Source organism: Prionailurus bengalensis, chromosome A3 (assembly GCF_016509475.1).
Source record: "Prionailurus bengalensis isolate Pbe53 chromosome A3, Fcat_Pben_1.1_paternal_pri, whole genome shotgun sequence".
Classification (NCBI taxonomy): domain Eukaryota; kingdom Metazoa; phylum Chordata; class Mammalia; order Carnivora; family Felidae; genus Prionailurus; species Prionailurus bengalensis.
In genome coordinates, this window is record NC_057354.1 from 120,984,414 (window position 1) to 121,000,451 (window position 16,038).

The following is a 16,038-nucleotide window of genomic DNA, read 5'->3' on the forward strand; positions in this document are numbered from 1 at the left end:
TTCTCAGAGGTGTTATATTGTAAATGAAAGATGCAGCAGGGCATTCTATATACAGATAGTCCCTCATTTTTTCTGGTTGGATTTACAATGGTTGGGCTTAAAAATTTTCAAAATTTTTCTTGGTGCAAAAGCAATATGCACTCAGGAGAAACTGCACTTTGAATTTTGTATTTGGTTATGTTCCTGGGCCAGTGATATGCAGGTACAACACTGTCTCACCACGCTGGGAGGCAAACCACAACTCCATCAGCCACACGGTCACGAGGGTGAATAATCCACACACTGACGCTTCTGTATCCACACATGCAACCATTCTGTTTTTCACTTTCAGCATTCAGTAAAATTTTATTGGATACTGAACACTTTATTATAAAATAGGCTTTGTGTTAGGTGGTTGTGCCCAACTGTAGGCTCATGTATGTTGTTCTGAGCACATGTGAGGTAGGCTAGGCTAAGCTATTCTGTTCGGCAGGTTTGGTGTAGCAAATGCATTTTCAGCTAATGTGATTTTCAGCTTACGATGGATTTATCAGGACATAACCCCATCACAAGTCAAGTAAGATCTGTACTCATTTGGGGAGGGAAAACTGGGAGATTGTCTCTCCTGATTTGCCTTTTCTAGTTTTTCAATTAAGACTGTAGTCAACCAATCAGCTGATTTTCAGCGGGGAAGTAATTTCTGAGAAAAGTAAAATATTTAATAGAAGCATATATCATCTATAAACATAAAGCTTGGGAGCGTGATAAAGTATTACTTTTGAGCAACTTACGTGTACATTAACTTTTTAAAAATGTTTTCATTTATTTGAGACAGCAAGAGAGAGCACGTAAGGGAGGAGCAGAAAGAGGGAGAGAGAATCTCAAGCAGGCTCTGTGATGACAGCGCAGACTTGCTCCATCTCACAAACCGTGAGGTCGTGACCTGAGCTGAAATCAAGACTTGGATGCTTAACCAACTGAGTTACCCAGGTGCCCCTGTGCATTAACTTTTTAAAAACACCATCCTTAAGAAGTGGAAGTTATTAAAGGTAACTGCTAATAGTCTTCAAATTTGGGGGCTCCCGTTTCATGAAAAAAGGGAATGATCATCAGGGTAGAATTAGGAGCTTATTTTGAACTCTTGGACACTTTGCAACTTTTCATTAGCTCAACAATCCAGACTCTGGGAAGACAACTCTGTGCCTGGTCTGTCCATGAGCGCCTTTCCCCTATTTAAAACATTGCTTCTGAATCTATTTCTTCATTAGCAGATAAGAGATGTGGAACTCTTCTTTAAAAAGCTTACAATTTGGTGGAGGAGAGAAACAGATGTACATATAACCAAGTGCCAATGAAGGCCCTGCAGCAAGACAGTACAGAAGAGGGGGCTAATTTAAGTGTGAGGACCAGGGAGGGCTTCTTGGAAAGAACATCTAAACCGAAGCTTTGAAGGACAAGGAAGGAGGAGAAAGAAGGAGCACTAAAGCCTGAGGAAAAGGAATGAATATGGCAACGGAAGTGAGGACAAAGGCAGTAAATGTCAAGATAAAGACCAGCTCAGTGTGGCAGGATTGTTTGTTCAGAGAATGTAGAGGGTAATAAAGCTTAAAAGGCAGGTTGATTTCAAATCAGCTCCAGGCAAGTTGTCACTAAAAGAATCTGAAGGTTGTGTTCAGAAAGATTTCTCTGATGATTGTGTGAGAGATAAAGGTAAAAGGCATGGGGGTGGTTACTGTAATCCTCCAAAGAAAGAAAACTAAGTCCTGAGTTCAGTTTGTGATTAATGGGGATAGAAAAGAGAAGGTAGCTCTAAGTTAGCACTACAGAGGTAACTGTTGGCAATTTGGGGACATGAGTGGGAGGAAGTTGTCGAAAACGACCACTGACATGATGGTGATGCAATTAACCCAGATAAGGGACACAAGAACATGTTTGTGGGGAAGTAGGTGATTTGGTGTGGGGCTTTGAGTTTGAGGGGTTGGGGTGGGTGGTGGTGGGATCCACCCATGTGGTAATGTTCACCAGCTGGAAATTTAGGCCTGGATCTTGAGAGCGATCTTGGCTAGAAGAGTGGACTTAAATTGCAGATCATTATAAGTGGTATTGAGATTTAAGAAAAAGATAAAATTGTTCAGGGAGAGGATAGGGACTTGTTTGAGAACTATCATTCTCACACAAATTTCAAATATGAGAAAAAGAGTACTTTAGCAAACTCAGAATTAGTACCCAGTTTTACTTTCAAAATGGAAACCCTCACAAGCTTCTAAGAACAACTGTTAACTCATTGGGATTCCCACAGTTTTTATGTGTCACTAAGGAGCTATTGTCTCTGATAGGTGTGCTGTGCAGTGGAAACTGGCAGATTTCATCACAAAACCCCACTGTTGGCTCTTGTGTCCAGAGCTTCTCAGCCACCTGACCAGAAATCTGAGTTTCCGTCTCACCATCTGTAAAATGGGGCTATGACCTACTGTAATTGCTTCAGAGGATTTTGAAGATCAAAGGACATCCTGTATGTGAAACTGCTCTACAAACTAAGAAATTATTAGCACAAAGGGTATTAGCCTCGCATATTGCCTAGCAGAGTAGAAATGAAAAGTATTTAACAGATGCAGACTTTCTGTTAGGAAGGAAGTATCTTCAGGAAAATATCTGTGTACTTCCCACACTGCCTATCACAAGGTCTGTACTCAACAGCTCATCAGAATGGAATAATAAACCTTGGTGTCAAGTTTTGCTTTATTCTGCACCATAGGGCCTCTGGGCATTAGAGCGGGAAGAAAAGCTGATAGAACAGAAATTATTCCTTTAAGGAGTGCCTTGCTGGCTCAGTCCGTAGAGCATGTGACTCTTGATCTCAGGGTCGTGAGTTCAAGCCCCCTGTTGGGCATAGAGATCACTTAAACGAAAAAAAAAAAGCTAACTTGATTTAAAAAAATATTCCTTTATACATTTTAGTTCTTTTCTCAAGCCAATGTCTCAGGATACCTGTGGGCAGTGGTTGGTTCTGCCAGCTGCATAAACTACCAGAGTTCTGAGACAAGCACAAATGATTAGACCAGAGCCAAACTCCAGCAGAGGAAAAAGATTCTTTGTTTGAAGAAGGCTCCAGAGCCAGTGAAAAGTGAATGCTGGCTTTCATGATCTGACCCAAGAAACCAAATTTCCTGGGAGGAATTGTGGGCTCTGCCTCACAAAAGTGATCCTCTGTCACTTGTTTTACACCCACTGCATAAGGAACCCACATTTTCCAAAATTCTTTTTTTTTTAATGTTTTTATTATTTATTTTTGAGTGAGAGAGAGAGAGAGAGAGAGAGAGAGAGAGAGAGAGCACTAGCAGGGAGGGGCAGAGAGAGAGAGAGAGGGAGACACAGAATCTGAAGCAGGCCCCAAGCTCCAGGCTGCGAGCTGTCAGCACAGAGTCCTATGCGGGGTTAGAACTCAAGAACCGTGAGATCATGACCTGAGCCAAAGTCGGGCACTTAATGGACTGAGCCACCAAGAGATGCCCCCAATATTCTTTCAAGCTAAGGGAATGGCCCTGCAGTTTCATGGGCCCCTTCTTCATCTCCTGTTTAGATATGCATGATAGAGTGCCTCTCCCCAAACTGGCAGGACAGCCTCTGGACCTTACAGCAAAGCTGGGCCCCAGTGAAGCCTCCAAAGGGCAGGATTGGACTGCCTCCAGAGAAGGGCCAGGTCCTCTCTTCTCAGTCCTTGACTTCTCACCCTGCTTTCCATGGCCTGTTTTTAAAAGTTGTTTCATGTAAGAATGCACTGCCTAAGGTTACACAGTGAGAGTAACGTCTGCAGACTCTGAATCAGTCCTACATCATATAGTTGAGGACAGGGAATCCAGAACTTGGCATCAGAAGACTTGGCTTCAAGTTCTAGTTACCCTGATAAACCGTGCTTGTGTCATAAGCTTTCAGTCTGTTTTCTGTTTATATCTCTCTCAAAGGACTGCAGGGATTAAATGAGGCAATGTACTAAAAGCACCTTAGGAATTGTTACAGTACAAAGGTGTTTTCCCTAAATGTTCTTGATATGGTCACCTGCTACAATAGATTACTGTGGCCCATCTGGCACAAAAGATATAAAAGCCTGTACTTCTGGCTGGACAGGGCTAGTTAGGGAAGAGACCTTAGCTACCAGCTGGCACAATTTCCAGGTGAGGGGGTCCCGAAGCCTGGTTCACGTTCCTCCTGGAGCCAAAGGCTGATTTCTTCCCAACGTTTATTTATTTTTGGGGCAGAGAGAGACAGAGCATGAACGGGGGAGGGGCAGAGAGAGAGGGAGACACAGAATCGGAAACAGGCTCCAGGCTCTGAGCCATCAGCCCAGAGCCCGATGCGGGGCTCGAACTCACGGACCGCGAGATGGTGACCTGGCTGAAGTCGGACGCTTAACCGACTGTGCCACCCAGGCGCCCCTGGAGCCAAAGGCTGATTTCAATTACTTTCCAGTTCATCGGCAGACGTAATACTAATAACATGTTTAGGAGAACTCAGACTAGCAATTAAAAAACCCCAGCTCTCTGAGGCTCCTTCCTGCCTCCAGGCCTTCCACATGTCCTGTTTGTCAGAATTCTCACCCTGCCCCTCTCTGAGCTACCTCTTCATCTGACAAACCTCACCTCAATGCCACTTCTTCGGTACGGAAACCTTCCTTGACCCTCCAGAAAAGAAAAGGTTTCATTCCAGACAAGAAGTTCACAAAGCAACTTCTAACTCTCCTTAGTACATTACACTTAGTCCATTGTGATTATTACTATGGAAGTCCTTTCCCATGTGAATATAAGCTGTGGGAAGGCAGGGTTCGTGTCTGTCTGGATTCTTCCACATCTTAGTACCTTGGATAAAGACAATAAAATATGTTAAATGAGGCCAGAGTTTTGGGTTTCCTTAATCTTGCTAAGAGCTCTTGTGGCAATGAAAATAAAATATATAAAGAAAACTAATTTAGGGCTGGCAGGCAAGGTTCTGGATAGAGGAATGCTTCCTTTGGCAGTTTTCTCCAATAAAAAGAATTTATGGGCTTAATTACATCATCAAGATCTTTTTCAGAGGTACAGGAATGGCCAAGGATCAAGCTTGCTCCGAATTATTCACTTTTTTCAAGTGGAGCTGCTCTCCTGGGAAGAGTAGTTCATGTCAAGGAGGAAATCAGCACAGTTTCCTTTGTAAATAGGCAACTGTCCTTTTATTTGCTTTGATTTTCAGGGCCCAGGAGACTATTTGGAGGTACAAACCTATCTTGGCAAAACCATAAAGAAGATGAAGTTCTTCTATATCAACCTCACTCTTCCCTCAATTGTTCCTATTTGTTTTTCTAATGGCCTTCCCACCCCTACATTAGCATAAATTTAAATCAACGTTCAGATTCATCTAAGAGATGTATCATTTCTACCTGACCCCAACTTCGAGAAAAAAGGTTTTCTTCTCCCAGAAGCATGACGGCAGAGAGCAGCCACCAAATCCGTGTGTATTTATACATAGGAATGTGTGTGGAATGCCTTCTAGAATCACATTTGCTTACCCTCCTTACCCTGGCCTACTTAGTCAAGCATTGGTGGGTTTAAAACCAAGCATTGGTGCTTTACAAACACATCAACAAGAGACAGGGGCTGCCTTTTACAAAGTGCAAAGACAAAATGAAAGAGCCTCCTTAAGTAAGAGTCAACATCTCTGCAATCTGCATACTAATCATAAATGTCAGTATATAAAAAACAATGACCGAGAGAGCGAGAGCGACACACACAGAGAGAGAGAGAGAGAGAGAGAGAGAGAGAGAGAGAGAGAGAGAGATGGTGTCTTGTAGCTATGGGGGGCTGCCCCGACTAGATCTCCTGGGTCCAGAAACAGCAGGACCAGTGTGTTTAATCATCAAATGGCCAGAGCTAAAATTTCCTTATGGCCCACTCTCATGACTTTACTTTGACCTTTTCAGTTTTCAACTGGTTCATATCAGGGTGACTTCGAGGATAGTTGGCTTCAGGGATCCCTTCTTTTATGATCCTTTAATTACTCATTAGTCACTGGGGCTTTGGCAATTCCTGCAGGATGTAGGTTTCATTTCTTCCCTGTAAATGAAGAGGCAACCCAGGAGGTTGTTAAACAAGTTCTATTCAGTAGCTGGAAAAGTGAATTTCCTGTGGAATGACAGGAATTACATAGAAGCAAGCAATTTTATTTTCCTCAAATGTAGCAATAATTTTAATCTGTACATACATAAAACAAACAGTGCAATTATAAAACCTTGAAGGTGACATGCATACTTTCAGGTGCAGTTGGGATGGGAGGATGTTATTAGCATCTCCAATTTTCCTTACCGCTTTTAAAAACTAGTTCCTTATGCAAAAGCACTGAGGCAGGAAACTTCATCTGGAATGCTGAAGTTAAAGGTGAACTTCCTGAAGTCTGCGCATCTAAATATCACAAACAAAACAGAAATGACCTCCTAGAGCAGTTTGGTAAGGACTAGAGTAATATGGCTGGGCGTTCAAGCTGGGAATGAATGAAATCAGGGATGCATTATCTGAAAAACTAAAAGAGATAATGTTTGTAACTGAGTGTCCTATTTCTGTTTCATAGTTGCTACCCATGTAAGCCCTTCCAGCAATCTTTTTATTCCATATAGTTTCTGAGTAGATGCTGTCAATGGAGTTATTTGTAACTAGGGGTGGTGAGATGCAGAAAGGAGGACCTGGGAAAATGGCTTCTTCCTTGGTGTCTGAGTCCATGCTCCTCTTCCGCTGTTCGTTCTTATGGTCTCTTCCCTGCTGTGGAAGCAGAGGTAGCTGGCGCACGATGTCAGATGCTGTCATCATTCACAGGCCCGGGGTGCAGGTAAAGGCGAGTGATGGGGGGATCTACCTTTGCTTCTTCCACAATACCTTTCTCAAGCTTTCCTGGCCTTGCAGTGGAACTTCTAGAACTAGAGGCAGTTCACTGGGTCCTTGACTCACAGGCCAGGATGAGACAAGACGTGGCAGAGTGACAAGACACAAAGGGAAAATACGGTACCAGTTAGCCTCAGAGTAGGATAGAGAAATTTGTATTTGCGCTGATGAAAATTCAAATCCCCAAAGTCAATCTAAAACAAATGAAGATTTTTTTGAGTACTGATTTTTCTCTGTACAAGTAGCCTGTGCACTTCTGGTGTTAATTCCTTGCACTGTCTCAAGTTAGATGATCCCAGGGACACTCTAGGGCAGTAGGCTCTAGCTCATCTGGAACAGCTCTTTCTGGCAGTGGCATTTTGATTTGAACCTCAAAGTAAATCCATACATGGCATCACAGTTATTAAAATAATGAAATCTTACTAGCCAAATGTAACTGCAATTCAATCAATGATATATTCACACACAAATTTAGAAAAATCAAGAGTATGATAATAAAACCATAAAATTAAACAGGAGGAAATCAATTTCTACAAGAAATCAAGTATATTTACAGTGAGATTTAAAGGGAAAAATAAGCTACTTGGATCATAAATTTAACTTTATTTTAAATAACTTTAGCTACCTTAGCTGTTAATACAATAAAAGCAGAAAGAACAGGCTGCCTTTTTTTTCCAGATTTAATCAGAAAATTGTTATCTACAATAATTGACAGAACTTGTTTCTTGTCCTTCACCCATCTCATCAAAAATTATTGCATTTTCCCCCAAACTGTATTTTTTGGATTCCTCTGTGAATATACTCATTTCGTCCTCATTCCTGGAGGCATCTTGGTTTAAATCCATCTTTAAAAAAAGGAGAAGGGGTACATATGGGAGGCAAAATATTCTCTTGAAGCCAACAGATATAGAGTTGCTAGAAGAAGCTGATTGTACACACAAGCTGCCTGGGGTCGGGAAGGGGAGGGCTGTTGATTCAGACACACGTGACAGCCTTTGGTGGACGGGCACAGGCAAAGCCCCACCGGGCCCTTGGGCCCTTCTTCCTCGTCAGGGTCAGGACTGAGCCAGCAGGGGCGGGGCTTCATCTTCCCCTTGGAACTCGTCGTTTTGGTTCTCCTCCAAAAGCCTTCATCCAGATAAGAAGCCAATGACTGATTACAAAAATAAGAATAATTAAATTTGGCTCAAGAAATAGATTGTCCAACTGTTCTGCCTTGTTATTTTTTTTCAATATCCAAGGCCTTTACAAAGAAAGAAACAAAAACACCTCTCAATCTTCCAACAAAAGTGAATTCCTTTGTTGTTTTTTTTTTTTGTTTTTTTGTGGGTTTTTTTTGCTCCAAATGCTACGACCTGAAGAATGGCTGCAGATTGAGATATCAAAAATCTCAGAAAAATATATAATATATTTGTATATCTCTGTATGTCTATTATTTAAATTTCACATTCCTTTAAAAGTGGTTATTCAGTCAGTAGCTGCTGAAGGAGGCTCTTCTGCTGGGCCTGGGGGGTCTGTGGTCCTGCCGTGGGTTTTTGAGTTCCCAGTGGACCAGGCTGGTTCAGGTAAGGGTCCCCGCCTACCAGATTCACTGTACATTGGACGTCAGCAAACACCTGAACCTGTTGCACCTGCTGAAACACAAATAAAAGATGTGTTTAGACAGAAGGGCCTGCCCCCCCGGCTTATGAGTGGGTACTACTTGAAGTGGAAACTCACTAGAGCATTCCTCTAGTCTGTAGTCACCACAGAGAAGAACTCTTCTGTCTTCTTGTCCTACAAAAAGAAAATCGCTGCACTCATTTTGCTCAGGGTTCTGGAAAGTTCACACTTTAAAAATAAAATCAAAATTGGAATGGTCAAGCCTCCTACAGGGTTGCCATCAATAATGAAAATGAGCATCATTGCTAATATTGCCAAGATTGGGAAAAGCCCAGTTTCAGAGTCTGGGTGTCCAGTGGTGGGTTTAAAAATATATGTGTATATATAACTGGTTACAAAAGCATTCTATGGATGACTTTAGTGGGATAAAAAAAAAAAAACTTTATGATGTTAGAAAATTAAGGGCTTTAACCCAGTATTAGCAAAATAAAAACCACCACAACTCAGTAACAGGACATCAGCATTACTGAAGTGAATGTCCAGAAGATTTGTGTAGTATCTAAATATACTCTTACATAGCTCTTTTACATGTTGCCTTTAGAATTACAGCAAAATATTAGTAGAACAATTTTATATTTAACTTATTTTTCCTGATAGACAATTCATTTAAACACATGAGCTAAAAATAACAGTAAATTACTAGCTGAGAACAGTGTGAATTTTCCCTTTATCTACTTTCAGTAATAATACATGTATTCCTTAAAAATGTTTAAAGTTGCATAGTTCTAGCATTTTCTATTGGGAAAACAAAGCCAGAAGTTAGTTTTTACAACCATCCTTATTAAAAAGTCATTTGTGGAACTGATTAAAGCCAGTATCACACTTGTGAATGTTCCAGACCAAGAACGGAGATGCTTCTAAGGCATCCAAGTACATCTAATAGTGTCTCAAGCGTTTGGCAAACTTGTGCTTCAGGTTTAATAGGTACATGAAGTATTTTAGATTAGTGATGCATTTTTCAGTCATTCATCACTAATTTATGTCAATTACACTCAGCTTTTTGGGAAAACTTTTCTATCCTAATAGAATAAAAGTTGTTTTCATCGCCCTTTATTGGCCATATGTCAAATGTCCCGACCCCCAACTGGTGTATCAGTCCAGCTCCCGTCTTCTCCTCTTGACCCATCTATACCTCCACACTGCTCTCCCTCAGAGAAGGCAGACAGCCCTGAGCTGTCTTCTCAACCTGCTGGACTAAACTTTTATTTAGATTAGCATCCCTTTCCTCTTTATCCTCTTCTCTGCCTGTTTTCTCCAGTTTTGATTCTTGACCCCACAGGCTCCTATCTGTCTTCTTTTGGGTTCTTTCCTGTGCATCTAACATACACCAACTCTCTGTCTGAGTCTAATTCTCTGGCTTTCTCTGTGCCCTCTCCTCACCTCTGTTCTCTAACTTCTCTTTCCTACAGCTCCACCCCTGGCTTCCTCTCTCTCCATGTCAACAATCCCCCTACTAGTCTCCCTCCTGTTTCTCTATAGTCTGTTCTTTTCCAGTTCTCTCCTGTCTTGCCTCCTCCCCATCTCCACTCTCCAAATACAGGTAGTCCTCAATCCTCCCTGAGCCCTCCTCTCTTGGTTCTCTTCCTTCTCCTTTTCTGTATATCTGTTTCTATATTTCTATTTAACTTGCTCCCAAGCTTCTGTTTGACAAATACAAAAGCACTGGAGCAAATAGAGATCACATGATGGGCTATAAGAAAAAGAAGATTCTGCCACTGAAACTTAGCATGAGCACAAGCTGTAGTGCTTGGAGGTACTGATTTAAAAAAACCAAAAAAACAGCATGTAAAGTTTCACATTTACGTGTTTCAACATATAAAATACTGGGCCACAGTACAAGGTGTTTCTGTCCCCAAACACTTAAAAACATTCTTAATGAAGGCATGATCAAACGAACTAGAGAGAATATTTTGCTTCTTTAAAAAGAATGTTTTTAAGATAGTCTATTTTGAAATTAAAAAAAAATCAAAAAGATTAAACCAAACTTTAGCCATTTTGAACTGCTACTTAAAAACAGGTGCCTGAGCCCAGACCTCTGAGGACTTCAGATGCTGCCACACCTTCACAGACAGGCAGAGCAAGACGCGTGCAAGCCCTACGATTTGTCAGGTGAGAGGAACAGCATGAGAGCAGGGTCCCAACCTCTTAAGATTCTCCAGCAGAGTTTTATATCAATGCAATTGCTGTCTCAGAGCTCAAGAACTTTTAAACTTGGTTGTTTAGTTTTCACTAGTCTGCCGAGCTGCCCAGTATATGTCTCTGTAGGTGTGAGACCTTGAATACCTTCCAGTGAATGAAGACTTCACTTCCCCCATCACGGAATCCCCTCTTCACTCTCATAGGCCTCAGATCCTCTTTCTTGATGCCCCGACTATGGACATGGCTCCTGACTGGTTTTTCTCTTCCTGGGGAGGCTGTCCAGTACTCCTTCTGTCCCTCAAGATGAAGCCTGGGCTAGTGCTTATATCACTGTGCCCCCTCTAGGGGACACTTCATCTGTAGGACTCAGTCCAAACCCCTGAGTTTAGCATTCAAGGCCTCCAGAAATTTGCCCCAATCTATTTTTACCGATTTTATTTCCTATAAAATCTTATTACAAACCCTTTACCTTCAGTGGATTTGGCTTCCCAGGACCGTGCTAAGGTATTACTGTTTCCCTGTCTCGGCTCCCTCTACTCCCAATGCCCTAGATTTCCCAGCTCACTCCTTCCTTCAGCCTCTGACACTTTCTACTTCATTTTGCCTTGTTAACTGTCCTCAAGGCCCAGTTCAGCTCCTGTGTAAATGCTCTTCTGACCCTCACAGCATTTTCTCTTTTAAACCGAATGGTTCCTGTCACTTGTAATATAAATTTGAGTTTGCCTTCTTTGGTTATGTGACAATTTATGTGCATATGTCTACATGTTTTATCATTCAAGTGATATGGCAGAAAGAGCATGAACTTTGGTTGTTAGAAATACGTGGGTTTGAACCTCAGCTCTGCCCCTTTCTAGCTTTGTGAACTGTGTGCGTGGTTAAATCTCCTCAGGTTCTGTTTCTTCATCTGTGGAAAACTGGAATGCTACTTCCTTCATAGGGTCATAGGGAGGCTTACATGAGATAAAGCAGACAGTGCTTAGCACAGTGCTGGGCAAATTGTAAGTGTTTCACAAAAGAAACTTCCTTTCCTCATTTCTCCCCCAAAGTTCACCTAAAGGGCAAACATGTCTCATGTTTCATTGTATCTTCACCTTACCATAATGCCTGTACAATATTTTAAAAATACACATTTAGTAAGACACTAACGACCAAACCAAAGTTACTAAAGTGAACTAAAACACCCACAATCTCTAAATTTATGTTAATATAGGAAGGTGGCCATCCTTGCTATTTGAATTGTTTTGAAAGAACTTCTAAAAGGAGGCAGAGTACACAGCAGGCATTCTGTTTTGTCTGAATTTACTGAGATCTTTTGAGGTACTTGGATTACACATGAGTTTTAGAATGGTGCTTATTTACAAAATAACAATTAGTGGCCACCATTTGTGATCCCTTTATCCTGTTTAACCACCGGATTAAACCTTTGGAAAGCTTCTCTCATTTAACCCTTTCAACAGTTCTCTAAGCAGGTAACTTGTTGGTTCTGTTGGTTAGATAGCAGCCCAGGGAAGTCCTCTAACATGCCCAGGAGGACATAGCTAAGAAGAGGAGAGCCAGGACTCACATCCAGGTCTGACTCCCAAGGTCAGGCTCTTAACCATGATGCTGAACAAAGTTTCCTGTGTATCTAGAGTACACTTGGCAGCTCTGGGTTTAGAATTTTCTTACTGACCTGGGTTCCATCTGTTTCTGTTTTGAGAAGGTCAGTGGATGAGAGCTGGTTGCAGTAGAGGCCTGTGTGTCTCAGTGCTGGATCATTTATCTATTAAAGATAAGTACAAGACCAAATTACAAGCAAGTTGTTTAAGTTGAAGACCAAATTCTTCAATGACAAATAATCTCACTGACAGAAAATAGGAGTGCAGCAGGAATAAAGAGCTTAGCAATTTACTATGTTGTTATAAGTCAGGACAGTGGTTCCCTTTGCAGGGGTGAAGAGTGACATGAAAGTAGCATGAGAAGAACCTCTGGGTGCTACTGATAATGTTTTGTTTCTTGATCTGAATGGTAGCTTTAAAGAAGTGTTCAGTTTGTGAAAATTCACTGACTTGTATATTTTTCTGTATATTCTATTTATACAATACTTCAATAAAAGTTATATTCACACACACACACACACACACAAGTTAATTAGCAAACGACTTCTTTTTGTCATTAAGAGAAAATCAGATTAATCCGATTTATCCCCTGCCTGAATCAGCGAAAGAACTGGATAAAATATATGAAACGAAGACACTCAAGACACTGGACAAACCCAATGAAGGAGAGTGACTCCTAAGAGCTGGGAAACAATGGAGATGAGTCCTATGATTGCCCCAGCCTACAAATACAGAGAATTTCCAGGCTGCAGCCAGCACGGGGACAGGGAACCCAGGCAGAGCCCGGCAGGCTCCGTGAGTGGAGAAGACACAGCTGGAAGTCTGAGATGGTCAAGGCAGCTGGACTTCAGAGGTCAGAATATCAGAGGAGTGGGAGCTACACAGAGAGGAAGCTCGGAAGATCTGCAGAGGGACCCCTTGAGCCTGCAACTTAGTACTGATCTGTTAATGGCTTTTAGGGAACTACCCAAAGCAGAGGGAAGAGTCACCTGTGAAGATGCTGATGGAATAATTCCCAAAGGTCACACAGAGCTGGCAATAGGTCCTGACCTCACCAGCCAGAGTGGAAAACGTAATTCACATAATATCAGGTAGTGTATTAGAAAGGCTTTGCCTCAGCAGTAAAGGAAAACGAGCCCTATACTAAATGCTGCTCTGGTCCCATTAAACAAAAAAGGAAGACCTGAAAGGACCAAACTGTTTCAAGTAACTTAACCAGTCCCAGAACTAAGCTCAAGAATGTAGGAGTATCAACGAGGTAAAATTCACATGTGTGGCACCCAATAAAAACTTACCAGGCATGCAAATTAGCAGGAAAATATGATCCATGATGAAAAGAAAAGTCAATCAATTTGAAACCAACCCCAAAATGATGCAGATGATAGAACTGACAGGCAAGAATATTAAGACAGTTATTATAATAACCATATTTCATATGTTCAAGAAGATAAGAGGAAAGACTAAACATGTTAGAGGTATGGAAGATATAAAAGAGGTCCAAACTGAACTTCTGGAGATGGAAAACAGAAAACCTGAGAAGAAAAATACACTGAATAAAACTAACAGATCAGACATTGAAAAAGAAAAGATTAGTGAATTTAAAGTTACAGCAATAGAAACTATCCCAAATCAAACACACAGAGAAAAAAAAAAAAATTGACCTTGCATCCTTCCCCCTCAAATCTGCAAACCCAGGGAATCTGTGATCTGGGGGACAACTTCAAGTGGCCTACTTTGTATGTGTGTGTGTGGGGGGGGTTGTGCGTGTGTGGGGGAGTCTCTGAAGGAAAGGGGGGTGGGTGGTGACAGAAAAAATATTTGAAGAAACAATGGCCAATGTTTTTCCAAATTTGATGAAAATTATACATCCATAAATCAGGAAGCTCACTGAAGTCCCAGCACAAGAACCATGAACACAATCACTAAGGCATATGGTAATCAAATTGCTTAAAACCAGCGACAAGCAGAATAATCTTAAAAGCAGCCAGAGAGGGAAAAATCAATCGTGTACAGAGGAACAAAGATAAAATGCCAGCAGATACCTCATCAGAGACACTGCAGTGAAGCAACGTCTCCAAAGTACTGAAAGCTAAAACTAAAGCCAACCTAGAATTCAGGGAAAACTTTCAAAGATGAAGGTGAAACAAAAGGTTTCTCAGACATACAAGAGCTGAAGGAATTCATCAGCAGCAGACTACAAAAGATGTTAATGTTAAATGAAGACCTTCAGGCAGAAGGAAAACGATACCAAGCTGGAAATTTGGATCTACACACAGGAAGGAAGAATACTGGAAATGACTACATGGGTAAATACAGGAGCCTTATTTAAATTAAAAATATATATCTAGTTGTTTAAAGTAAAAGCATGTGGGGCATATGACATACGTAGGCACAATATGTATGATAACAACAGCAGAGGAAGGGAGAAATGGGAACAGCTGTGAGGTTCTTATATAAGAGGTCATATAATAGCGCTTGAAGGTACATGGCGATAAGTTAAAGATGTATGCTCTGAACTCTGAAGCAACCGCTAAAATAACAAAATGGAGGTACATATAGTTAATAAGCCAATAAAGGAGATAAACTGAATTAAAGTGTTCAATTAAACCCCCAAAAGGCAGGAGATGGAACAAAGAGAAAACAAGATGAGATATTTAAATTCAGCCATACCAATAATCACATTAAATGTCAATGGGCTAACCACTCCAATTAAAAGGTGCAGATTGTCGAACTGAATAGGAAAGCAAGACCCAGCTATATAAGAAATACGCTTTAAGTGTAATATTCTTTTACCTAATTCATTATATTTTTCATTATTTTGTTTTAATCTTCTGGAGATAGTGAAAAATTCTAATAACTGAATAATAAGGACAAGAACAAGAAACAACACTATTTAGGTCTTCTAATTTGCTATAGGAAATAAATCACTAAGTTATTGATTTTTTCCCTGCTAAACTCTTAAGGGACTTATTATATAAAGTGGGGGGGATGAGGAATGGAAAGTTAAAAAAAATTTTTAATAAAAAATATTCTATAGAAAAGGTAATCAGTGTTCACATGTTTGTAAGATTTGCTATAAATTATAGCTACATGGTCACAGTCTAGTCACCAGTCTCCTTTGTGGTTGCTGAAAATGAGAATAGCAACTATAGGCAGTTACCCCAATGACCTTAAACATCATTTTGAATTTAGTCATTCTATCCTTAAAAATCTTCAGGAGGCTCCAGGATAAACTCTAAAACATTCAGATGGCTTGCGAGATCCCTAAAAAGCTTACCACATAAATTCTGCTTTAAACATAATATAAATGTCCCCTTAACATTCATTAGACTTTCAACCTCTATTCCTGCCTAGATTATGCTGTGGCAACCGGTCTTGAATATTCTTTTCTATTCTCTTGCTTTAGGCAAATCTTCCAAGAAGCCTTTCCTAATTAGGCGTTTTTCTTTTAAACTCTCAGTAGTTAATTGTACATCTTCCTAATCTGACATAAATATGTATGGCGCTAGGGAGGCCCATCTCTTACACAGAGGTTTTGTCCTATTATTCAACTGATCCTTTGTTAATGTCGTGTCTCCCCAACTTGTCAGTATTATCTCCCACAGAACTACCTTTGTATATAGTAAGTAGTGAATAAATGTTTGTTGAACTGAAAGGGAAAAATGAAGAAAATGTGTTCAGAAGATAAAGGGGTATGCTCCAAGCCAATATATTATATGTATCATTTTATAATAAATCTAAAACACTAAAATCTCTTG

At 40.7% G+C, this 16,038-nt stretch overlaps 1 protein-coding gene across 8 annotated transcripts in view; it reads right to left on the minus strand.

The window, feature by feature from the left end:
- Positions 1-6,084: 6,084 nt before the first annotated feature.
- Positions 6,085-16,038, minus strand: part of NCOA1 (nuclear receptor coactivator 1) — a 241,570-nt gene continuing 231,616 nt past the window's right edge. For 5 of the 8 annotated variants that reach the window (XM_043604407.1, XM_043604405.1, XM_043604408.1 and 2 more), the window contains 2 exons: positions 12,355-12,444; positions 6,085-8,515 (listed from right to left, as the gene is read on the minus strand). In XM_043604407.1, the coding sequence (XP_043460342.1) occupies positions 8,345-8,515; positions 12,355-12,444 (261 nt within the window). In that variant the 3' untranslated portion in view covers positions 6,085-8,344. Of the gene's footprint in view, positions 8,516-8,600; positions 8,658-12,354; positions 12,445-16,038 lie in introns of all 8 variants that reach the window. The other 3 variants (XM_043604411.1, XM_043604410.1, XM_043604409.1) reach the window with 3 other exon arrangements.